Source organism: Panthera tigris, chromosome D3, assembly GCF_018350195.1.
Source record: "Panthera tigris isolate Pti1 chromosome D3, P.tigris_Pti1_mat1.1, whole genome shotgun sequence".
Taxonomy (NCBI): domain Eukaryota; kingdom Metazoa; phylum Chordata; class Mammalia; order Carnivora; family Felidae; genus Panthera; species Panthera tigris.
The window spans coordinates 80,953,162-80,978,601 of NC_056671.1; the positions used below are offsets into that span (position 1 = coordinate 80,953,162).

Genomic DNA, 25,440 nt, shown 5'->3' on the forward strand with positions numbered 1-25,440 from the left:
AAGCAAGTTCACTCGGCTGTCCATTAAATAGCAAACACGCCTGTCTCTCACCCAAAAATGATTGATTGCTACTTCTTTACCATTTACAGTTTTATCTTCCCTATAAATAAGATTTATGGAGATACCAATCAAGGAATTACACCTCCTCCCTTTTCCGACAGCAACCAATGCAGAGCAAAGCCCAGCCATTAGAACGGTGGGATGCTGGATGATGCCTTGTCATAGGCAGCATGGACAAAGGAGGATCCAGTTTTACATTGTGAAACACTGGGCAACTCAAGAGTGAATATGACATTGTCTCTGTCCTTGAGTTTCTAATAGCTTCTTAAACAACCACAGGAACATAGAATAATACATTTCAAAACTGGAAAGAACATCAAAGTTATTGTCAGTGGAACAAACATCGACCTACAACATTTGGGTTTAATTTAATTCTTACCATTTATTAACACTGAGGCGAATCACTTGACTACTGTTCTGTTTTCTTACCTGTGAGACAATGACTTATCCTACTTAAACAATATTAAATAAGATCATGTGCATTGAAATATTTTATAAGCTGTATGGGACCATCATAATGTGGGGAACCCAAAAGGAAAGGAAGCCCCCCAAAGTGAAATGACCTACCCAAGATCATATTGGGTATCATCAGATGTCAGTATAACATTCAAGTGGAGATAATTACCAACAGCACTTCAGCAGTAAAAATAATGATAATAATAATAATATCAATTGCTTATTATGAGTAGACATTCTGCCTTTCACTTTTTCTACATTATTTCATATATAACAAAAAATATTTTAGTCTTTCACGTAGAAGGCGAGACTCCTTTTATATCTCTCAGTTTTATCCAGAGCTGACGGAATTCATGAACATTATTATATTTTATATGACTATAGCAGAAATTTTGGAAATGCAGGATATGTGCTTAACTCTCTACATTAATATAAGAAAGAGGATCTTATGCTTCAAGATCATGATGCTATATTTGAATATCAGGCAACATAATTTCAATTTGAGTCAGGCTAAATGCTCATGACTCTTCATTAAAAAAGTGTGATGACCAAAGATTCCTCCTTGATGGTAAAGTTTTCCAACAAATTTTGAAATGGGTTTTATGTGCTCATGTCCAGGAAAACAGGAACTTGTTATGGAGTAAGAGTTGTTAAGCATTTGTAACCCTAGGAATTGGCCACAAAGATATGCGTCCTTGAGTGTTGTGGAAAAGTCTAGAACTTTCCTTGAATAAATGGTATGGATTGATTCTTTATCCCTCCACATATTTGGGTTTCTTAGCATCACTTGATGAAATATGAGACTGATACAGGCCATAGCCAGTTCTGATAAATCAAAGAGCCTCTGCACTCTAAGAAGTCATTACTATAGAAAAGTTAAATTGGAACACAGCACTACACCTTGCCTGTGTATGAAAAGAGACAGAAGCACTTTCATATTAAGGCAACAAGCATATGGGTAAAAATATTGAAATGACTAAGAAGTATGATTGAAACAGTGCTGGAAGCATGGTAAGGGCAAAACTCACCAAGAAATGATATACTTTGGGAGATAATTCATTCAGATAATTCATCTGACTCAGACTTCAGATAAAAAACAAACACTGTAAAAGGATAGATTAAGTCTGGAATGAAATCTCTCTCTCTCTTTCTCTCCCTCTCCCTCTCTCTCTCTCTCTCTGTCTCTCTCTCTCTCTCTCTCTCTCTCTCGCTCTCTCTCTCACACACACACACACGCACACACAGCCATCACAAGCCCTGACCTGACGGAAATCTGAGATGTTCTGATCTTTGTATGATCTCATTAGCCTACTCACTTCAGTGTCAAATACATAAATCATTTAAATCATTTCTTTCCCTGAAGTTAATACTCTTGCAATTCTATTAGTAGCATGGTGATTAGCAGCAGCTTCAAAAAATTTTTTCCCATTGAAAGTTTATATATTTCTGTTTGTAGTCAAATGTCCAAAACTTAGAAAACTGAGGCAAATGAAGTAGCCTTCTTCCCTTGTGTCCTTAACCACCCCCACCCCCACCCTCATTTTCTCTTAGCTTTTAGTCTCCTTTCCTAGTGCTTGATACTTGAGCACTGCTTACAGCTCCTGGGGCCCCAACTCCTAAGATGCCTTCACCTGAACCCTGGAGTAGACGAGGTACTTTCCCTGCCACAGGCCTGACCCTCTCTGTGTCTATTGTAGCTAGTCACGATCAAGGTCTCTATTCTTTTGCTGATGGAGTCCTATCTCAGCACCTGCCGCTGAAGTTCTCCAAACTCCTAGACCCAGGATCCTCACATTCAACTCACATCATTTGATGGGATTCACCCTTAATGGCTCCCTGTCCCAGAAGATAAAGTTTTCTATCTTCATAGCAAAGGAGGAAGGAAGAGAAGGAAGGCCACACTTTGAGGCTATCTCAGTAGTGCTAAGGAGGATCAAACTTAGAATACAAGTTTGTCTTCAATTCAGTTCAAAAACATTAAGTGAGCACATATTATATTAAAATTGTGGGAATAGAAACTGAGATACACAGTTTCTGTTCGTAAGAGCCTTACCAGGGAGACAAATGTGTAAAAATAGAACTTAAGAGTTTTCTAAGTACAGCAATAAAGCGGATCACTAATGCTAACAAATTTGAGCGTTAAGTGCCAGGTATTAAAGACTTATTTCACAGTATTTAAATTAATGTTATTGGAAAAGAAGGCAGAGGCCAGATCACAGATGGACTTGGACTCCGACTGGACTTTGTCTTGTGTTTACTGAGGACCCGATGAAGAATTTTCAGAAGAGTCATAGCTAGGTCGGATTTACATTAAATAGATGCGGCTTACGGCTTAAGCGACAAGACACTAGAGACGCGGAGATGACGGAGACCAAAGAGTAATAGTTTCAGAGAAAAAAGAAGAGCACATCCACTCAGGAAATATTCAAAACTAAAGTTAGTGGGCTAGTTAAATGATAGATGTGAAAGTGGATATAAAGAAAAGAATCAAGGATGTTGCTTCAGTTTTGGCTTGGGTGTCTGATAGGCAGATGGGAAGCAGGTGAGGAGGAACAGGGGGACAGAGGTCAGGGATGGATGGACAAAGACAGGCGTTCAAGGGCGGGTGTCCACTAGGAGTCTTCATTCGGCCATCTCGGGATCCCGGGAGAGGTCGAGGTTGAAGACAGAGTTGCAGGAGCCTTTGTTGTCTCCTTTCCACCCCTTCTGCTCTCGTCACCCATGCATCCCACTTACATTCCCGTATTCCTGTCCACGCGTTCCGTGAATTATGACTAATTAACAGAGGGAGAACTGAGCAATCATTTCCCCTCCTTCTCCTCACTTTGACACAAGTCTAAATAAGGCTGTCTTCATTTGAAGGCGACGTAGGTACTCTGACCCCACCCTGTGATAAGATGCATCACTGTGCCCCCGTATATCTACTTTTTTTTTTTTTTGGCAGTTCCTTTCTAGAAATCAGGGATTCTCCCAGTCATTTTATATGGGACCAGATCTGAAATCTGTGTCTAAATCATTTATGTATTTTAGTAGTAAGTGTCAATTGGTCTCTGGTCTTTTTATCTACTCTTAATGGGGGAAAAAACAAGATACGCAAATTTGTAGAGGGTAAAAAAAAGTAATCGACATCTGGATTTGGAATGCATTTTCTGATTATGTCCTTATTATTATTATTATTATTTTACCTTCTAAGTATGTTTTATGAAAATTACCATTAAAATGTCTTACTTTTCCAGGGCGCCTGGGTGGCTCAGTCGGTTGAGCGTCCAACTTCGGTTCAGGTCATGAACTCAGGTCCTAGAGTTCGAGCCCTGCATCCGGCTCTGTGCTGACGGCTCAGAGCCTGGAGCCTGCCTCAGATTCTGTGTCTCCCTCTCTCTGCCCCTCCCCCACTCATGCTCTGTCTCTGTCTCTGTCTCTCTCTCTCTCTCTCTCTGTCAAAAATAAATAAACTTTAAGGTATCTTTAAAAAACAATGTGTTACTTTTCCTAGGCATACAGTACTGGCCTAGATGTACTCAGCACACACTAGATAAAAGAGACTAAATTAAGACTTGTTAGGTAATATAAATAATCCACTTATCCAAAAATAATCCACAAGGGTAACAGGTTACACGGATCCAGTGTTGTATCATTAGATCCTTGACGGAAATGCATCACCACAAGCACAGAGTTTCATCTGGTGTGTAGAATGAGTGAATTCATGACTCACAATGCATTCGGGGGCTGCTCTGGAAATTTGATCTCTCCCTGCATGCTTTTGGCATGACAGGTTGTAGGAAGGTTATTGCTTTTCTCAAGCAGCTGAATCACAGAACACTGGATATTTGTTCCCACAGCCTGCCAGCCGTGGCATCTATGTTGGGGTTATCACTTGGCAACAAGATAAATACCCTGACTGAAGTGTTACACTCCCTAACAGAACTTGTCTCGCGTGCAGACTTTCTCACACTCGTGGCTAGCCCAGGGCGATACCTTAAAATAGGCCAGGTTTGCTTTCTGTTGCCCTGGATGAGGATACTGTCCCTTTCTGTGGCTTTGGCTCACTCATTCAAAGCCACCTCGGTCTTTTGCTTCTCTTCCTCACACAGCCCGAAACTCCTTTTCCTGGCCACCTCTCCCCACTCTGTCAAAACGCTTTCTGCAGGAATTTAGAAACATGTATTATTTCTCCTAGAGCCAAGATGAATTTTATTGCTAATTGTAGAAGGAGGTGTTCATTCTCTGACAGAGGTATTTCAAAAAGTATATACCGCACGATGTCTTAGTCAAGGTGGCCCCAAAGTAACACCAAAGAAGTGGCTACTTTCACGTTCATTTGCTCCTGCTTATGGTGACAGCTACTGAAGTTTCTAGGGTGCACCGTGCTATTGAAATACTAGGGCTGGGGCGCCTGGGTGGCTCAGTCGGTTAAGCGTCCAACTTCAGCTCAGGTCAGGATCTCGCGGTCTGTGAGTTCGAGCCCCGCGTCGGGCTCTGGGCTGACGGCTCGGAGCCTGGAGCCTGCTTCCGATTCTGTGTCTCCCTCTCTCTCTGCCCCTCCCCCGCTCATGCTCCGTCTCTCTCTGTCTCAAAAATAAATAAACGTTAAAAAAAAATTAAAAAAAAAAAGAAATACTAGGGCTGATTAATGTTAACGATCTTCGTTGTAAAAACAGTGTTTCAAGATATTTCATGGAAAGTCACTGGTAAGATAAGATTCTTAGATGGAATTTTATGTCAGAATGGGACTTCCCTTTTGGCCTGCAATCGTATCACGCCTTGGATCATTTCAGTGGTGACATTGCTGCTCATGGAGAGATAGTTCCCAGCAACGGGCAAATCACACGGGAAGGGTGACTGTGGAAGCACCAGTGGTTGTTCATTCAAAGTGGAAAAGAGAAAAGAAGTAACATTGCAAGGCGCTGGGCATGAAGAAGTCATTCAGCAAACACCTAGTGAGCACTCTAATTTGAGCCAAGTGCCTATCTCCGTCACTGGGGAAGACGGTCGTGGATATAGAGTCATGGTACTTACCACGTACGGGGAGACAGACACTGAGTGGTGGTTAAGGGCAGCTCCCTCAGTCACAGCTGGACAGGTGTTTCCGAGCAAAAAACACAGTGCCTGTAATCTCCAAAGTAGAACATTAGAACTTTATTAAACAGTTGTTTTCTTATTTTGGATCTTATTTGTCCTTTCTGCATGTTTCACTGTAGTGCTCCCGGGAAGAAAAGATACACCTTGATATAGACACTTTGATCACGTATTTCTGGTTGTCAAAGTAATGCACGCCTATTGTGGAAAATGGGGGGAATTGTTTAAAGTAAAAAAAGAAATTGACAAACATCTCTAAACTTACTAGAGTCACTTTATATTTTGGCACACTCCCTTCAGGTCCTCTTTCTGCACATATTTTATTTCTATAGTTGAGGTTGTAGTGCATGTATAATGTTGCATCCTATTTTCCCCATATGATGATCTCACACATTTTCCTGGAGGATAAGATAAGGAATCTGCTGTTTCCTTATTCCCAACTTCCACAGAAGTGAGCTGACATACAGCTGCTGCAAGTACTATTTCAGGTTCGAGAGACTTCACCTTGTTGATTTTATGATGGTAAGAGTCACTGTGTCGTAGCTCTGGTCTTCTAAACCACTTACTGATTGGAGTATTTCAGTGGTCTCCTGGTAGGGGTCTCAGCCTTCTGGTTCTCCCTCTTCTAGACTTTTCAGATTCTTTTTCTCCTTCTCCTCCTCCTCCTCCTTCTTCTTCTTCTTCTTCTTCTTCTTCTTCTTCTTCTTCTTCTTCCACTTTTTACAAGCAACTTCCCTTCCCCAGAGTTTACGCGGGATGTCTTTAGATTAGATCTCAGCTCAGTCTGATATCAGGTCCCCTCTCCTCTCTCTCCTTCCCCTACAACACCGGCTGCACCAAGCAGATCTCAGACAACTGCTCAACGGTCTTCGCTTCCCACTTCTGCAATTCTAGTGCCTTCCCCTTTCAATCTTCATTTTTTTTTTTCATTTCTCTTTATTGTTTCCTTGAGGCCCTCACACACATTTATCAATCCTTCCGCCACTCAGTTTGGCTTTTTATCACAAATTGCCTTTTATGCTTCCTCCAGCGGTTTGATGTGTGGCCATAGTTTCTGTTTATACTGAGCTCATAAAATTTCTCTAATCTAGGCAGGAAGGCAACTTCCAAATCTGGCCACCAACAATCACTCCATTATACTAGCTAACCCTGTGGAACACTTACTGTGTGAAAGATAATACGCTAAGCATCTGGCAAACATGATCTCGTTGATTCTTCACAGAAGTCTATGCCATTTAGGAATGCTTAAATAATATAGACTTATTATTTATCATCTCATGTAACAATAACAACAAGAATGAAGACCAGAGGTAGGTCATTTCCAGAACTGACTTGGGAGTGCTCTGGTGTTAAGTCCCTGCTTTGGCATCTCTGCAAACCTCTTGGCCTTCCTGTGTAGCTGATGTATGGCGGGAGCATCTCCTGGCATCACATCCTCGTACAGTCAGGCTCAAAGTCAGGTAGAAGGGGATGGGATAAGATAGGGAAAATCTCTTTGCATGCCTCCTTCTTATCAGGAAGGAAAAATGTGCCTAGACATTCCCCAGCAGATTTCTCCCAAGCCTCGCTGACCAGAATGTGGTTATATATCTACCCCCCTTGGCCAACAACTAGTCCCCGAGATAAAGGAATCCCTTGACACCTAAACAAAATCAGGGAGAAGAATAGCAAAGAGGATTGCTTCTGTTTAGGCAATGAACAGTACCAGCATTATTAGGAAATTGAAGCTCACAGAGGTTGAGAAAGAAATTTGTGCAAGATTATACAACTAATAAGTGGCAGAAAGAACATTCAAATTAGAGCTTTCTGAGTCTCTCAGGATCCCTATCATTGTTCACCACACTAAAGGGCTTTTCTCGAAAATTTTGACATTTCACTCAGTCAAAAGATATTTTGTAAGTACCGACTTGATGCTCAGCACTGTTCTTGCTGCTAAAGGGGAATCCAGTGTGGAATCTACTGAGGAATAGAAGTTCACTCAAATAAAATACTTAGAACACACACGATTAGATGGTGAATCAATGAATAATACATTTTCATGTTGTAGCTCTGAGAGGTACAGTTCTGCATAGCATGAGTTCACTGAAGATTGTAGAAATCAAACTGGATTTCATGGGATCTCTGGGATGTGAGAAGAACCTCACAGATGTGGGTCAGTGGGGAGAAGGGAGGAGGCATTCCTGTTGAGAAGAATAACTTGGAAAAGTGTCAACAGCTACCCGAAAATTTCATTTGATGTAATGGGAGCACTTAGGAGTTGAAAGCTCATTGTTGAGTGTGGGATTCCAGCTTTTTTTTCATGTGACCTGAGATCTTCCAGCAATTAAAAAAAAAAAAATCACATAATTTGGCTTTTGGCTGCCAGACACAGATTCTGAAGAACACGCCTATCCCATTGTCCCTCTGATAATAACGAGGGGTTTGGGTTAAGGCACCTCCGCTCATTACGGCCAGAGACTCAACCGAGCAAGATGAGGTGAGGGTCGATCTGGTTCTGTGAACCACAGCCAAGATAAGCAGCTCACACGGGGCTCAAATCCATAGTCTTGGTTTCATCGACATGCAGGTTGTCAACCCAGCTCCCACGCATGGCCATGGAGCTCCCCATAGCAGCGGAGAAGAGATATGATTTTACTTCCACTCATCCCTTCTTGGGGATTTCCATACGTAACAGGAAAGCAAAGAGAAGAGAAGCCACCTTCACAGTGTGTAGCACTTTTCAAAAAGCTACAGCACTACGAACAGTTTTAGACCCAAATTATCTTTCACTGTGTCTTTTATCTGTTTCTGTTCCTCAAATTCCTTTGGCTGTATCGAAACACCTAGTGATTTTCTTCAATCAAGTTTTCAACATCGTGATTCTACAGTTAAAAGTCAATTTCAAGTACACAGTGGGTTTTATCTGTATAATAGAAGATAAGATCTGCGTTGGAAAGATGGGCAAATAGAAAGTTCTTTGGGTGTGGCTGGTGACAGGGGACTAGGCTGGAACCAGAATCATTTAGGAAATTACAGTTGGAGAAATTTAAGACAGTTTAAAATAAGCTCCAAGGAGGAAAAATAGTGGTTTTTCTTTTCCTTTCCATGCCCAAGAGTCGCTTGGGGGCTGCTTACACTCGAGAGAGAAAAAGGATTGCATTGTCTTTAAATATTGCAAAGACCCACCAGCCTTTCCTGCACAAAGATAAGAGGGACGTTGTAGAATTCGGCACTGTCCTTGGGCGCGTGTGTAGAGGGGGACACTTGAACCTGAGGCTGACAGACTTCAGCTAATTTTAACAGGCATGTGTAGGTATTGCAAAATTCTTAAGTTTCTGAATGACGTCATCCTCTAGAACAAATTTCTTAAAGGGTGCCTTAGCAAACAAGCATTTTTATAATAGTGATGTCTTTCTGAGTAAAATGTTGAATCACTCAAAGGATACAGATTAGAAAGGGAGAGAGAGGGAAAAAAAAATGTTCCGTGGGAGGGGCAGAGCTTTATAAAACCAGCCTTCTCCATGTGTGTACTCAGACAGCTCGCTGAGGACTGTTTCCTGTCGGGAGTGCCTCCGGGAATAACCAGGTATCTCACTGATTTTCATGGCCATCTCCATGAAATATGGTTTCATTTCTTCTTCTTTCCTGCTGCTATTACTAATATAATGAAAATTAAAGTGTGGGATGTCTTTAGAAAAAGAGTAAAAATGTAGGGGCATGTCTCTCGTTTAGATTTTTTTAAGTGAAAATATTGTCACTTAAGATTTGAACTAAATTTACATTTAATATCGAACCAAACTGACATTTAATATGGCACTAAATTAAGACTTAATCTTGAATCTCAGGAGCCAGCAAATGCCTGTGTAGCGTTAACCGAACCAAAGTGCACACGCAGGTGATGATGCCAAATTCATCGAACAGGTTAGAATATGGATGTTCTTTACCAAGTAGGGTTTTGGCACTGAATTTGATGGAAAGAGTTAGGGTGATTAACAGATATTCATTTAGGCAAGGAAGGTAAACTATACATTGCATATCAATATCATAAAAATTTTTTTTAAAAAGATGACGGTCTTTATAACGATCAGAAACCAGAAATGAAGCAAACTGGGTCGGGTCAGTTTAACACCAGAGTGTTATCTATTGAAGTTTAGTTTATAATTGGTCAATTTAGTGAAAGAGAAAAATTAGCCAAACTAGTTGTTGGATTGGTGGAAGTAACAGTTTCATAAATAATTTAATAACCATAAACAGACATTCATTATGAAAGTCACCGAACGACAGGAATTGCTTTTGATTTTGTTGGGAAGGGAATGTATAAGTTTGGGTGGGAGGTTTCCTGAAAGTTACTGTTTTCTCTTTGTTTGCATTGATGTTTGTGGTCAATTTCTAAGTACTCCCACCCCGTAGTCGCAAAACTGTTTCACAAGCCACAGCAAACTCAGAGCTGGCATCCAGTGTCCATGGGAAGAGGGCTGTGATGGTGTGCCTGGGGGCCCCTCCCCACCTCTTGGTTCGTGTGCCGAGTCCCAGTGCACACTTGTCAACGTGTGTTGCAGGAAGTGACACAGCTGTCACGGAGCCCAGCCCCACATATGCTCTCCATTTATTCTTCTCCGTGATAATATTAAACCTTAATTAGCGGCATGATATTTGGAAGGTAATGAAACTGTAAATTGTGGGAGTTAAGAAATCCCAACAGGTGTTACCTGTTTGGGGCAATTATGCTATTTGATGTCATTCTGGGATGTCAGTTTGACATTGTCTTGGGCAGATTCCCTCCCAAATGTGAGCCGTGGACTTGTCTGAGAGGAAACGCACTCTCCGTAAGCCTTGATAGATTCGGAAGGCTAAAAGCTTCTCAAACCCCATTTGAAAAGCACCAGGCTCGGAATCAGAAGACTGAGATTCGTGGCTTCGGAGCTCACTAGCCGGGCAAACTGCATGTTTATCCTTTGGTAACTAGATATTACTAGATTCTCCTGGGCAAGTGATTACATAAATTAAACAAAACAACGCTTCTGAAGGAATTTAGTAACGGCAGTATAGACGTGACATATTACTGTTTTATGTTACGTGCGGTTAATTGCACTTTATCTAAAAAATAAAAGCTAGACTTTTTAAAAGAAGCAAATGCATATGGGACAATTGAATTTTGTCCTTATTTACTTTTTTTTTCTTTATACAGTCGCCAGAAATCTAACTTGGCATTAAAAGCCTCTCCAATAGCTTGTCTTGACACTCAAACTTACACTTAAGTTTTGTTAGTGTCAAAGTGACCTACTACACAGGAGACTATGAAGATTTCGATATAGGAGAAGCCTACAGTTCATTTTTCTGGCTCTGGGGCCTTATTTACATTTTTCATACGAGGTTAGAGAAATATTTTATTTATTATGCTAATTCTCAGTTTGTTTCCAAAATATTATTGATATAATTTACAAAAATCATCTGCCCAATAAGCCTAATTAACTTACAGATGGTTTTACATCAGTAGAAAGAAGAGGAAACAAATTTCTGAGTCACCCAAATTAATCTAATCTCAGTGATGAAGCAAGAAAAAACAAAAGTGAGGTTTTTTGTTTTGTTTTTCTTTTCTTTTTCTTTCCTTCCTTCTTTCTTTCTTTCTTTCTTTCTTTCTTTCTTTCTTCTTTCTTTCTTTCTTTCTTTCTTTCTTTCTTTCTTTCTTTTTTTAACTTAATACTCCTTCTAGGAGCATAACAGACTCACTACTTTCCTATTTTCATTTCCTCTTTCTAGCATTTCTCAAGCTAGTAACTTGCCCAAACTCTTACACACAACAGTGCAGTTCATCACCAGCAGGACAGGCAGTGGGGGGCATTGGCTCGAGTGGGTTTCTGAAGCAGACCTAGGCTTGAACCCCTGCACCATTGCAAGTACCTTATGCAAGTTTCTTAGCCTCTCTCAGCATCAGGAGGTAACCTATAAGGCAAAGTATCTACCTTTTGCAGATCCTGTGAGGATTGAATGAGAAGAGGTGACAGTTTCAGGGACAACTTTTGCTTAATTTACAACTGTGTCCTGATAAAATACAAATGAGAAACCTTGAAACAAAATGGCAATACTTTTCTTAAAAAGAAGGGTTCATGACCCAAGTGGTCACCTAAGACAGCCACGGATGGGGAGGAAGGTGAGTGCTGGCCCTTGTTTGGGAGGAAAGTGAGTGCTGGCCCTTGTTCGGAAGCCTGCTGAGTGAGCCAAGCCTACAGATGCAGCATGTCCTTCACCTTGGGGCCTACCCTCGGCCCCTCCTCAGCTCTGAGAAGCCACGGTCACAAGAAGATTTCCTGTGGGATCGTGAGTGTCAGCGTCATGTGGTAGATTTATATATTTTGGTTAATTATAGGGTGTGTTTTAAGCCACCGTGAGAGCATAATAAGCAGTCGAGAAACGATCACTGGCCGGTACTAACAGATACCTACACACCTCGGGTGTGTCCATGCATTCCTCTGCACACGGAGTCTTGGGTCACGGAAGGTGTGTCTGTCCTTTATCTTCAGGTGGTGATAGGGCGTGTGTGTGTGTGTGCGCGTGTGCGCGCGTGCACGTGCGTGTTTCATGCTCCCAGGATGATCTCTGTGGTTTTGCCTACAATGGTCTTTCCTGCTAGAGGGTGTCGGGAGAAGCAGGTGGCCTTTCCAGCACCCCCATACTGAACTCCCTAGCAGAGGGAGCTGTTTCATAGCCGGCTGCAGATGAAGGTGTGTGTGTGGTGGGGGTCGGGGGGACGGGAGGTAGGAGCTGGGTGAAAATACCAACCCTCAAACAATGACTCTAAGCCGCTTCTAGAAGCAGGGAATCTGAAAGAAGATTGACAGTCTCAACCCGGGGCCGACAAGAATAAGCGTGCATGTGGCACACGTTTGAATATGTGTGTGTTTGCTTCTGTGCGTGCTGTATATTTGTGGATGCAGCTCAGAGCTTGAGAGCATGACCGTGGAGGCCACCCCACCTGGCTTCAATGCCTAGTCCTGCCCCTCCCAGGTGAGGGACGCTGGTCACTTCTCTGATGCTCTGGGCAGCAGTTTCTTCCATTGTAAAACATGAATAACAATGCCTTTCTCAACGGGGTTTGGCAAGAATTAAATGGTTGGTAAAATGTTTAGGACAGCATCGGTTGTATAGTAAGAATCTAATGGACGCTGTTTATTGTTATTATTGTTATTATTATTGTGTGGAGTATCACTACTCATCTTTTAACTGTTCACTACATCTCAGGATCGGCCACATCATCCCCAGGATCCAATGCAAAAAGAAAATGCAGAACCCCCTGTTTAAAATGACTAAGTTTCATTATTTTATGAGTAAGTTACTCAAGCTGGTGAGAGCAGAGCATCTCACCAAGCATGGAGCCCTTTGTGGCTGCACAGGTCACATGAGCATGACGCCCTCCGGCCTCTACTTCATGTGGTTCCATAAAGGAAGAGCAGAGAGGGAGCCCCTGTCCCGTGCAGGGTACACCCTGTGCTACTCTGCTGATATCACCCAAAATATTGAGTCACATTTTAGAGCTGTTTTTTTTTTTTTCCTTCCTCACTTTCCTTCTAGGCTGAAACAATGGAAGACCTTTATGTGGCAAACACGATATTCGCCCTCAATTTTTTCAAGCATCTGGCAAACACCAGCTCCACCCCGAATCTCTTCTTCTCCCCCTGGAGTATCTCATCCACCATGGCCATGGTCTACCTCGGTGCCAGGGGCAACACTGCAGACCAGATGGCCAGGGTAAGTGTTTGTGAAAGCCCCAAACCAGGACTGGGTCATTCCTGAGTGGAATGATAGAATCGCAATATCATGGTTCGGAGGTAGCTTGACTGCAACAATCGTAACGTGCCCTTACGACACAAGTGGCCTAGATTCAAATCTGCAGAACCGCTAAACCACAGAAACTCACAACCGTCGAGTCGAGTGCAGAGGGCGCACCAGAGTTTCTGCTCGTGCAAGGCTGGAAACAGTGACAACATCCGGTGTCTTATAACATAATGTTTATACTTTCCAAAGCATCTTGCGTGCTTTATCTCATTTGGCTTTAAGACAAGTGTCATTTTACAGTTGGAAGACAAGGCAGTGTGAGCCCAGCAGCTCCCAGGGTCTCCTGCGGTTTCTTCACTCCTAGATCAGGCTCTGGTTTTTGTTTTGTTTTTAAGTTTGTTCATTTGTTTCGCGACAGACAGAGACAGTGCGAGCGGGGGAGGGGCAGGGAGCGAGAGGGAGAGAGAGAGAATCCCGAGCAGACTCCACGCTGTCAGCCCACGGCCCGATGCGGGGCTCGAACTGATGAAACCATGAGACGGTGACCAGAGCTGAAAACGAGATTCGGAGGCTTAACTGACTGAGCCGCCCAAGCGCCCCTAGATCAGGCTCTTTCAATGGCTCTACCGCTGTGATGTGTCCGCTCCTCACACAATCAAAGAATCCCTCCAGTGGTTTTAAGAGAGTGTCATGAAGAGTTGGTCACCACACTGCTGGAGAGACAAGGGGAGCGTGTGACATCACAGGGCCTCGGCCACGTTATCCACCCCATGGGGTCATGTCAACAAAATGGGGTGTGGCACGATGGCCCCGTTTTCCAAATCGAGGTCCGCAGGGTGTGCAGCAGCATTGTGAGGTATTTACGTCAAGGCCGCAGGCTTCAGTCCTTGGTGAAGGGACATAAGCTCAGTCAGGGGACACTTTCGCTGAGTCAAGGGCCTTGGAAATACATTGAACCCCGCACCACGGCGCTCCCACGGGATGAATTCGGTACATTTAAAAGGCACATGTTCCTGAGACATCCTCGGTCCATGAGCCAGATACGGTCATCACGCAATTAAGATTCTTTCAGATTCACAGACACACAAACCTTGACATTGTGTGCTTGAAATCCAGGCTCCACTTTCTCACAAGCACGGACTGTGTTTGAGTCACACCAAAGTGCCCCTGGCCATGTTTGCGTTTCCCATGAGAACCGTGGCTGAGTGCAAATGCGTCCTCAGGTGCACAGTGACCCATTTACCTTGGGCCTTGGTTGAGGTGGTTCACAGAAAGAGTGTTAGCCAATCTCACTGCAGGAGGAAAGGAAGAAAAAAACCATCACTCCCTGTGTGTGTTTGGTAGTTTAGCCATCAAGACTTTCAACAAAATTCGGTTGCTCAACTCTGATACCAGCAACATTTGGCAACACCTCTTCCTCTTAATTTTCTTCCCCTTGAAAAAAGAAAAACCGTGAGCTGTGTTGCAAACTTTAGAAAATGGCGGGGTCTTAATTAAAAAAAAATTTTTAATGTCTATTTATTTTTGAGAGACAGAGCACGAGTTGGGGAGGACAGAGAGAGAGAGGGAGACACACACAGAATCCGAAGCAGGCTCCAGGCTCTGAGCTGTCAGCCCAGAGCCCGACGTGGGGCTTGAACTCATGGACCCCGAGATCATGACCTGAGCTGAAGTCGGACGCTTAACCGACTGAGCCACCTAGGCGCCCTGGGTCTCAATTTTTTTTTAATGAAGAAGGGATCAGAAGCAATATGTTTTGAGGGAAAATGATAAGTGAAGTAAGTACTCTACGTTGTTAAAATGGAAAAATAGATTTTGATCCCAAAGGCAAATGAACTTGCTGGTCACTCTGGGCACAGTACACCTTTTCCGTATTGGGAAAGAGCTTTAAGCTCGTGGGTCTATGCAAGGATTTTATGTTTTCCTGTAACTCCGCTGCATGTACGGATTTTAAACTTTAAAGGCAAATTTGGTTAATTCTCTACTAAAAAGAAAAATAGGCTGGTTGGCTTGGAGGAGGAAGCAAGGACTTGGGGGACAGGCCAGGTTGGGTTTGAGCGGTGGCTTTGCCACTCTTTATGAGGTGTGTGAGGAAAGGCATTGAAAGTCCCTGCACCTCAGTTTTCTCATCTACAGTATGAGAATGGAAATACCCAGCCTGCAAGACAGTTGTGCAGATTAGAGATAACATGAAAAGCAGCTGCTGGCAGTCCTTGATCTAACAGCTAATGCTTTATTAGTGCCTTAGCGAGGCACCTTTCTAAGAGCGTTTTATGAATTTGCTCCCATGCTACACAATCCTATGAGGCAGAGGCTATGATCACCATACTCATTTTGCAGATAAGGAAGCAGGGGCAGGAAGAGGCTGCATTGTTGAAAATTGGTGCGGCTGGTAAAGACAGTGGTGTTGTAGTGGGAAGAAAGGAAGACATCGAAAGGATGAACTCTGGTAGCACACATCTATGTGAGACCGGCATGCAAGCAAGGAGTGTTTCTTCTAGCTCTTTTTATTTTTTACTTTTTTTGTAATGTTTATTTATTTTTGAGAGAAAGAGCCATAGAGCATGAGTGGGGGAGGAGCAGAGAGAGAGGGAGACACAGAATCGGAAGCAGGCTCTGGGCTCTGAGCTGTCAGCACAGAGCCCGACACGGGGCTCAAACCCATGAACTGTGAGATCATGACCTGAGCTGAAGTTGGAACGCTCTACTGACTGAGCCACCCAGGTGCCTCTCTTCCAGCTCTTCTGTTCAGGATAAGGCCACAGACCCGCCCCGGCTCAGCTGCCTATCCGTGTAGTGTGCCTGCCTCCCTATTTACTCCATGACTCAGCACGGCCCAGGGTCCCCCCTCCCATTTCCCAGTTTCTACAGGGGCTTTTGCAATGATTCAGGAAGGCTTTGCAGTGTCTCAGGAAGGCTTTAGTGTTACCCAGGAGACTCCTGATTTAAGCATCAACCTCCCTAGGAGGGATGAAAACCAGAAATGCTGTTTCAGGGACAGAGTAGGACCACTTCTCTTCAGAAGGTCAGCTAGGACTTATGGTGTAGAATCTGAGGAGCAGAGAAAGATCCCACACCCCCTGCCACCTTTCCTTCCAACCCAGACACTCATCCCCTGGCTGGATAAGCCTGCCTTTCCTTTGGTAGCCGAGTCCCCGCCATCAGTCTGTTTACCAGATGAGTTCCTCCTCACCGTGGGCCCCACAAGGGATGTGCCGCAGGACCAGTGGGACCCAAGGGCTGTTGGAGGCTGGCGGGAGGCCTGGGTACAGGGCCAGCCTGGGGGTGCTGAGACTGGAGAGGCCAGGCTGGGAAGTTGTAATGCTGGGAAGGAGTCTGAGGCAGCTTCATAGAGGGCCAGTCTGCACCTGCCAGCTTCACTGTGATATCTGGATCTGCCACCTACAACATAAAGAGGTTCATAATGTCAACTGACCCCTGTCACCTGCCCCCCACCTGGATGTTCATTTCTATGTGTAATATGGTATGTGCGAGTATTTTAGGCGATACCTGTTAAGATTAGCTGTTTTTATGCTCAAACTGACTTTGTCTTGTAGTTTTTGACAGATTAAAAGTATGTAGTACATAAGGCCGTTGAAAAGGGAGGTCACAAATTAACTTTATTACTTTCTTCAAAATACTGGCATTTTTTTATCAAGGCAACTTATGGGCTGGATGATAATTTAGATGATTTCGTGAAGAGGTTATAAATCATCTCCATAATAACAAATTGTTGTCAAAATGGCCAGCATATGGATTAATATAAAATAACTCAGGCTGTTTTCTATGAGGGAAATTTCTTATATATTATGTAAAAATATATATTATTTTTATATTATAATACAATATATATTCTAGTATATTTTGTATAAAGAGTATCTGTGCTCGTTCCCCGACGCAAAGGCAGGGAAACAGACAGGACCACTAAGAGGTACTTGATTGCCACTGGTTTACAGGTCAAGTAATCTAGCAGGAAAATATACTCATAAATCTATTCCCTCTAATTCCAATTGTAGGTGTTTCAGTTTAACAAAGTTGGAGCCCATGACGTCCCTGCAGTGACCCCGGAGAAGTTCACGGGCTGTGAACTCATGCAGCAGATCCAGAAGGGCCCTTATCCTGAGGCTATTTTGCAGGTATCTGACTCACTGGTTCCTAATTTCTTTTGTATTTTATTTCTGGAATCTTCTTGTCTTAAAGTCACAATGTTAGACAAGGAAAGAAACTAGTACAACTTCCCCTGTTCATCGAAAGAAAACTGAGACTCAGAACCCTTAAATAAATATCCTACAGGCACACCGCGAAGCACGGGCAGGGCCAGGGTAGAAGCTATACTTTATGACTTTCAGGCCAAGACTGAGTCTAAATTTGATCACACCCGGAGCTGGGCATGTGTAATTTATTCTGAAACTGTGGTAGCAACTCCTAGAATACACATGCACGGATGCAGAGTTCCAGGTAGGAGAAGGTAAGGAGTGACCAAAACTTGAAGAGTGGGGTAGGTCGTGCCCAGTGATTTTGTGAGAGACCATCGACACTTAGATCTCCCTCCAGACCCCTCTATCTATCATCTGTCCATGTGTGTAATGTGTGTGTGTGTGTGTGTGTGTATGTATCTATTTATCATCTGTCTATCTCAGACTAATATCTTTTCTCAGTACTCTATTTCCTTAAACACAAGCTATCCAGCTAACTTACAAGAACTGGGCATAGATGTGCTCCTATTGAATAAACAACTTCCATAATCACGCTTGTGAGTTAGGCGGGGGAGATACCTCCCATAGCTTCCTTCTTGGGAATGGTACTCCATCTGTCCACTGCCCAAGGAATTATGGGCTAGAGGCAGTGGAGAGACCCCCTTCAATATGGAGACTCAGCCAGGTCTCCCGTGACACCTGGGACAGTCCATCTGCAGGGTTCCGGGCTTGGCTGCTGCAGTGACTAAGCCCCATTGTCTACCATCATGCTTACAAACTCGGGGTTGAGGATCAGAATTCCTCTTTGTTTTCAAGACTTCCGAAAACCCAGATTTTCCACTGCACAAACTGCCCTTTAATTGTAAAATGGGTACTTTCAGGCATTATATGAACTTTTTCTAGATCCCCTCTAGATTTTAAATGTTAATGTAATAAAATTCCTTAGAGACCTGGAAGTTTAGGAAATCATAAAAGAAGCCTCACTTTCTTTAAGATGTCGGTCACTTCACGGTTAAGTACAACCTGTAGGCGCAGCAAAATTTGAAACAAGTGAAACATTACCTCATTAGTTTTAATGCACTGCATCAAAAGTATTTCCTCAGAGATTCCTCTAAAGCGTCAGAAAAAAGTATACCTTAATACAGCATTTTATTGTTGCATTGAAAAAAAAAAATGTTTGCTTAAGAAATAACTTGTTTAGTCGTCCTGTGTTATATAAATAGAGTCCCTCTTTTCTGTTTAAGGCACAAGCTGGAGATAAAATCCATTCATCTTTCCATTCGCTCAGCTCTGCAATCAACGCATCCACAGGGGGGTATTTATTGGAGACTGTCAATAAGCTGTTTGGAGAGAAGTCTGCGAGATTCAAGGAAGTAAGTGAAACCTGTAATTGAAATTGCAAGGCCCCCAACATGCCATGAGGTCACTTTCAAAGCTATAGTCTGAGAGAATCTGTAGTCGTGGAGAGAATCAGAGTTCCACGCAAGCTCCCTAAGGCTCCTGAACGCCCTTGGTCGTGGCAGGCTCCCTTTGTTGGATGACCCCTCCCGTGGCTGCAAAAGCCTCGTGTGCAGAATGAGTCCTAAATATAGAGGGACAGTGATTTCCAGAGCTGCTACCACAAGCCCAGCCTTTCCCTCCTTCCTAGTGTCTATAACGCACAGTGCAGGAGGGCAAATGAGTGTGGGGAAGAGGGTCAACAGAGCACTTATAATCCACACCATTTCCTCTTCCAGCCCCCCAACCCCCCCATCCCCCTCCACCCCTACCCCTACCTACTCAGGCCCCTGAGTCTTGATAGGTGAGCTCGTGATTTACAATTATACTAAGACTTGTTCGGTATATATTCGATGTAACCTTTGACCCATTTCTTGTTTTAAAGGAATATATACAACTGTCCAATAAATACTACTCTACGGAACCCCAGGCGCTTGACTTCCTAGAATGTGCAGAAGAAGCCAGAAAAGAGATTAATTCCTGGGTCAAGACTCAAACCAAAGGTAAAACCAAAGCAATTATTTTCTGTTCTTCTCTTATAAAACTCTGATCTATTTACAAAAAAAAAAAAAAAAAAAAAAAATCATTCCTATACTTAGCCCTAACTCCCTTAAAATTCACCCAATCTTAGTTATTTGCTTAATGTAATCTTTTTCTTGTTTAGCTGAGTGGCATTTTAAGTGAGAAAAATAGTTGAGGTCTAACTAATGGAAGATGTAAGTTCGGTACTTAAATAATCTGATTTTGGATGTGACCTTGGGATGGACTGTGACTGCAGACAGACATGTTTTCCAATGTAGGAAATAATCAGAACTGAAATCATTGTGCTCTGTGTCCACTGTGGACAAAAACAAAGAAAAGAGACGTGACCCTCCAGTGAGTAACCGGTGTGAGACCATCGGCAGTAGAAAGAGAGGGGCCAGAAAACTATTTTAACTGTTTTCACCATTCAGAGTCCATCTGCCGTGAAGTTCCTTTGGTCCCTGATAAACCACTTCTGCTGTTGCAGCTCAAGCCCCCAATTCTTTGTGAAGGCTCCTGCCTCACTTTGTATTCGTCACAAGGACTCAAACTTAATTAAACCTTCCGTCCGTTGTTCCTGAATTCAATCCTTCAGTCAACAATGGTATTTATCCATCACATATTATGTGCCAGGCGCTGAACATGCGAAGGAGGCTGAAAATGGCAAATGAAACAGAACCCAGACTCTAGTTTAATCCAACAGCCTGTGCTTCACCACTCTTGGCTCTCGAGCTCATTCCTACCGCCATGCTTACTTTTTATGCGTTCCTTAACTTCAGAGTTTAAGTGGCAAACCAAAGTCCTAGCCTTGCCTAGAGGCATCTCCCAGCCACGTTCTCATCTCCCCCTCTTCTCCACTCCTTTGGTGCTTTGTCAGCTTCATGATGCCTGTTAAGGTTTGCCTTGTACAGCCTTGAACTGTTACCGAATGGATTTGATTTTGTTAACTTTGCCATCCCACATAGACCACCATACTCGCGGGGAGGGCCAATATGTCCACCTCTCCTGTGTCCTCGCAAAAATTAGTACAGTCTTTGGCTGATAATGGAAAGCCTTCATTCTTCCAAATTTCCACGTAGAATTATAGGTCTTAAACAAATAATTACTGAATAGCAACATATAGATGGATTTCTAAGAAGAAAAACAGAGATTATTATGAAGGCAGAGCTGTTTTGATATTTCATAGATTAATGAGCTGTTAGGACTGGAAAGGTCCTTGGAGATAACTTATCCAAATTTACCCCTTCAGGGTTGTAGACTCCAGGCCCCTGAGATGTTAATCAACTCATTCAAGATTTCACTATCAGTGAGTGGTGAAGCTGGGGGTTCCTCTTCTTTGATCCCTAGTCTCATTCTGGAATTCTTCATTTGGATGTTTAAAGAGTTTGTTTGGTAACTTAGGCAAAAAACAACTTTTCATGTGACTCTTGTGTGTAAAACATTGTTTCTGGCAATAGTTTGGCGTGGCTGGGTTTCCCGGCTCCCATACTGGGAAAAAGCATATGAATTAAGCCCTGTAGAATTTCAAAAATATTTTTGTTTCTCTGAAAATAGTCCATCTACTTCTGTTATTCATTTCTATTGTGGATTTTGAAATTACTATTCTAAAATAGTGATGAACTGGGGACACACAGGAAGCAGAGAACGTGAAGATTAACAGAAATGAAAGTAAAAACTGCAGAATTCAGGAGACATGTGGAAGTTTTGCTTTTTTGGAAGAGCACGAACCGTTTCTCTTCAAGTATTGCCTTCAGTGGCTGTGAATCTAGGAATTACATTGTCACAATGCCAAGCCATCCTTGGATGTTCCAATTTCTGAGAACCTTCCTTCCCGGGCACACTCTTGTATTCCCTTCTCTGCATTGCCATGGGACTTTGCAATCTCATAGTTTCTTACAAATTGTTTGACAGCTGGTTTTGAATGCCTCTTCCAATATTCTCAGCCCCACCAGGGCAGTATTTCCTTTTTTCTCCTCTTGTTTCTGTATGACTCCTAGTGAAGGTCTAGCAGGACTTTAAAAAAAAAAAAAGTTTTTGAATGGATCCATGGATCAGACCCATTGATTGTCTGGACCAGATCTAGAAGGAGCACCAAACTTTGAGAGACTTTGAGAGAACAAAGGAGGTGAAAGTCTTTCCAAGTTTGATGGTCATTCTAAATTTTCGATGCATTACTCCTCCATTTTCTCTTGGAATTTGCAAACCTTCTGAGAAATGTGGTCTGCTTTATTTATGCTTTGAATAAATTGGGAGAAAAACTTGAGCTTGAGGCCATCATCTCTGCAGAGTTTGACAATTGTAGATGACGAGTTTGATGGTGACTCCAAGGATTTCAAATCATAGTAAGGTCACGCTTCTTGGTCATGAAACCTAACATGTGTCATGTTTTCCATAGGCAAAATCCCAGACTTGTTACCTGAAGGTTCTGTAGACAGGGACACCAAGATGGTCCTGGTGAATGCTGTCTACTTCAAAGGAAAGTGGAAAACTCCGTTTGAGAAGAAATTAAACAGGCTTTATCCTTTCCGTGTGAATGCGGTATGAGACAAGATGAATTATGAATTTTCCTGAAATATGTTTTAGGATCTTAGCCAAGACAGAGGAAGAAAAGTTAAAGACCATGCATGAACTGAACAGTCTGCATAAACTGTTTCTCTTCAAGTATTGCCTTCAGTGGCTGTGAATCTAGGAATTATGTTGTCACAGTGCCAAGCCATCCTTCGGGCTGATTTTTTTTTTTTTTACCCAATTTTATAATAATTTGAGGGAATTCTCTGTTTATTTGTTAATGACCACATTCATTCTGTCACTTATGTCACAAAGTTAAGTGAAGCCTTGGCAGTTTTCAGTAGTAGCCAAGAACGGTGATGCCTGGGGGATATATTGAGTGGACGTTTGGAAGCTGGTCACATGACACTGACTTGCTCGTCATACATTATGCACATTGGACAGTGGGTTGACTCTTTCAAACTACTGAGTATCACTCAGTAATTTTCTGAGAGGCCATATGAATAGTGGTGGAGACCATGGGCTTTGTAATTATACAATCGTGGATGTAGATGTAGGCTCCGCTGCGAGGGTTCTACCACTGACCAGACAAGACCTTATTTATCTTCCATGTGTTCCATTTTTGTGATCAATAACACTTGGCCGTCGTAAGGTTTCAATGAGATTTCAAGGAATTCTTGGCCCATGGCAGGTACTAAACAAATATTTTAGTGTTATTATAATTATTATTATTGTCCATCTTAAAAATAACTATAAGGGCATACAAATAATTTGTTTTGTTGACTTTTAAGAATATATCTCCTCAACACCTAAGCCGAATCTATTCTCTTTTATGTCTAATTGTAAAACTCTTGACATCTTAATATCAACTTCCTTATTTTGCTTTTTAATAATTTTAGACTCAGCGCACACCTGTTCAGATGATGTACCTGCGTGAAGACCTGAACATTGGATACATAGGGGACCTAAAGACTCAGATTCTAGAACTCCCATACACTGGAGATGTTAGCATGTTCCTGTTGCTTCCAGATGAAATTGGGAATATGTCTACTGGCTTGGAGTTGGTAAGCTGTTCCAGCTCGTATTGGTTTAAACCTCTGGAGCTAAACTTACTTTCCCTGATAAACATGTCTGCACCTTAGAAAGTGGTATACAGTTTCTCACAGACACATAAATTGGTTAGTAATAAATGTGCACGTCACAAACTTTCATTCAGAGCATTAAAATATGTCACACAGGCTAACTTCCTGCAAAAATTTTACCAGTGTATTGAATTTTTATATCACCCACAATGTGGTAAAGTTAAAGTCATTGATCTTTTTTAAATGTTTGTTTATTTTTGAGAGAGAGAGAGAGACAGACAGACAGACAGAGACAGAGCATGAGCCGGAGGTGGGGGGGGGGGGTGGCAGAGAGAGAGGGAGACACAGAATCCCAAGCAGGCTCCAGGCTCTGAGCTGAGCCCAAAGTGTGGCTTGAACTCATGAACCACGAGATCATGACCTGAGCCAAAGTCAGACTCTTAACCAATGAGCCACCCAGGTGCCCTAAAGTCATTGATTTTTAACATTAGACTTTTAAGTTGTTTTCCTCCTTTTGCGAGCACTTACTGACTTTTTTTTTTTTTATGTGTGGATTTGTAGCTCGAAAGGGAAATAACCTATGATAAATTCATTAAGTGGACCAGCAAAGACACGATGGCCGAAGATGATGTGGAAGTGTACCTGCCCCAGTTCAAATTAGAAGAGCGTTATGAGCTCCAATCCATTCTCAGGAGCATGGGCCTAGAGGATGCCTTCAGCAAGAGCCAGGCCGATTTCTCTGGAATGTCTGAAAGGAATGACCTGTTTCTGTCCAAAGTGTTCCATCAGGCCACTGTGGATGTGAACGAGGAGGGCACTGAGGCAGCCGCTGGCACCGGGGCCACGATGTCAGGCAGAACTGGCCACGGTGGCCCACAGTTTGTGGCGGATCATCCTTTTCTCTTCTTTATCCTGCACAAAATCACTAAGAACATTCTCTTTTTTGGCAGGTTTGTCTCACCCTAAAGTGGAAAAGTTCTGTTTCTGCACAGGATTTTGTAGTATGAACTGTAAGCCTCGGAATTGCTGTTAGTTGCCAAACATTTAGAGACTTTTTCTACCTATTTCTGGTTTTTTTCCCCCTCTGAACAACTTCTACTACACGCTAATGATAAGTACAGAAATAACTAGACCAATGTCAACCATAACTCTGCAACCCTGTTAACCATTTGGTCTCTAAGTGGAAGGATGTTCCATTTAGTTCTTCCTTACTATTTAGTTTATTTTGTAACATTGACTTTTACTGTATTATTTATTATTTTATATAATGGCTTTTGTTATTGTTCACCGCCAGTTGCTGAAGCTGATATAGTTAGAGAAGCAGGTGATCAGTTACTTTTCTACCTAAAAAAATGGATTTGCTCATTTGTATAATGAAGAATGAGTAGTAGTCCTTCCATGCCCTTTATAACAAATACCCAGAAGAAAGCAGTGAACGACAGGAAAATGTATGTTATGTGCATTTCCAGCCTTAATGTATCACATGGTTGTGTCTATAACTTATGTGAAATGGCAAATATATAAAAAATAAACATGTCTCCACACAACCATTTGTTTGTTGTCCTTCCACTAGGTTTTTAGACCATAAGACCGTTATACCTCAATTCCCAGGAATCAAGCATCATGTCTCATTTTGGGGGACCAAAAAACCCCACACAATAAAGGAGACAAGGGGAGAATTGATCCTGCAAGGAGCCCCACTGTTGGGAATGGGGTGGGATCGTGTGAAAAATGGTTTTGAGATGCCTTCTCATAGCAGTCAAAGGCACAGTGATTCAGAAGAGTTTGAGGCTTGGTGCTTAGGGGATACTCACATTTAAACTCAAGGATATCAGGAATAAACACCAAGTCCAGTGGTTCAGACATAGAACCAAGGTCAAGGTCATTGAGCTGAGAGTTTGGAGGAGGGGAAATGGGCTGGAGGAGAAATACAAATGGCTTCTTTTAGGGGTGTTTGTTTCAAAATAGCCCTGAAAGCTTTTGAGTGGGTCTTACTCAGAGCAGAATGTATTCTAAGTCCTGAGAACTAAGGCAGGTCTAGTTTGGGGAGTCTGAGCTGGTGGCAGAGTCTGGCTGCAGGAGCGTGGTTGGATCCTGGGAATGTTTCCCAGGCAGCCCCCTGCTTGTATTGGAAGACAGGGACCGATGACCCACTGGAACATGGTGGCTAAACAGGTTACCTCAGGCCCTTGACTGTCCACACCTAAACTCTCAGTGTTGGCACTTATGACTCATCTAACCATGGGCCTGGAATGGTGCTTCTATATACTTTGGTTTTCTTTCCTTGTCAA

At 42.7% G+C, this 25,440-nt stretch overlaps 1 protein-coding gene across 1 annotated transcript; it reads left to right on the forward strand.

The window, feature by feature from the left end:
• Positions 1-9,118: 9,118 nt before the first annotated feature.
• On the forward strand, positions 9,119-24,689 carry SERPINB2 (serpin family B member 2). Its single transcript, XM_007096083.3, has 8 exons — positions 9,119-9,157; positions 13,141-13,317; positions 17,361-17,480; positions 18,785-18,913; positions 19,423-19,540; positions 21,955-22,097; positions 22,967-23,131; positions 23,711-24,689. The coding sequence occupies exons 2-8, from the start codon at positions 13,150-13,152 to the stop codon at positions 24,113-24,115; spliced, it is 1,248 nt and encodes a 415-aa protein (XP_007096145.1). The 5' UTR covers positions 9,119-9,157; positions 13,141-13,149; the 3' UTR covers positions 24,116-24,689.
• Positions 24,690-25,440: the final 751 nt, after the last annotated feature.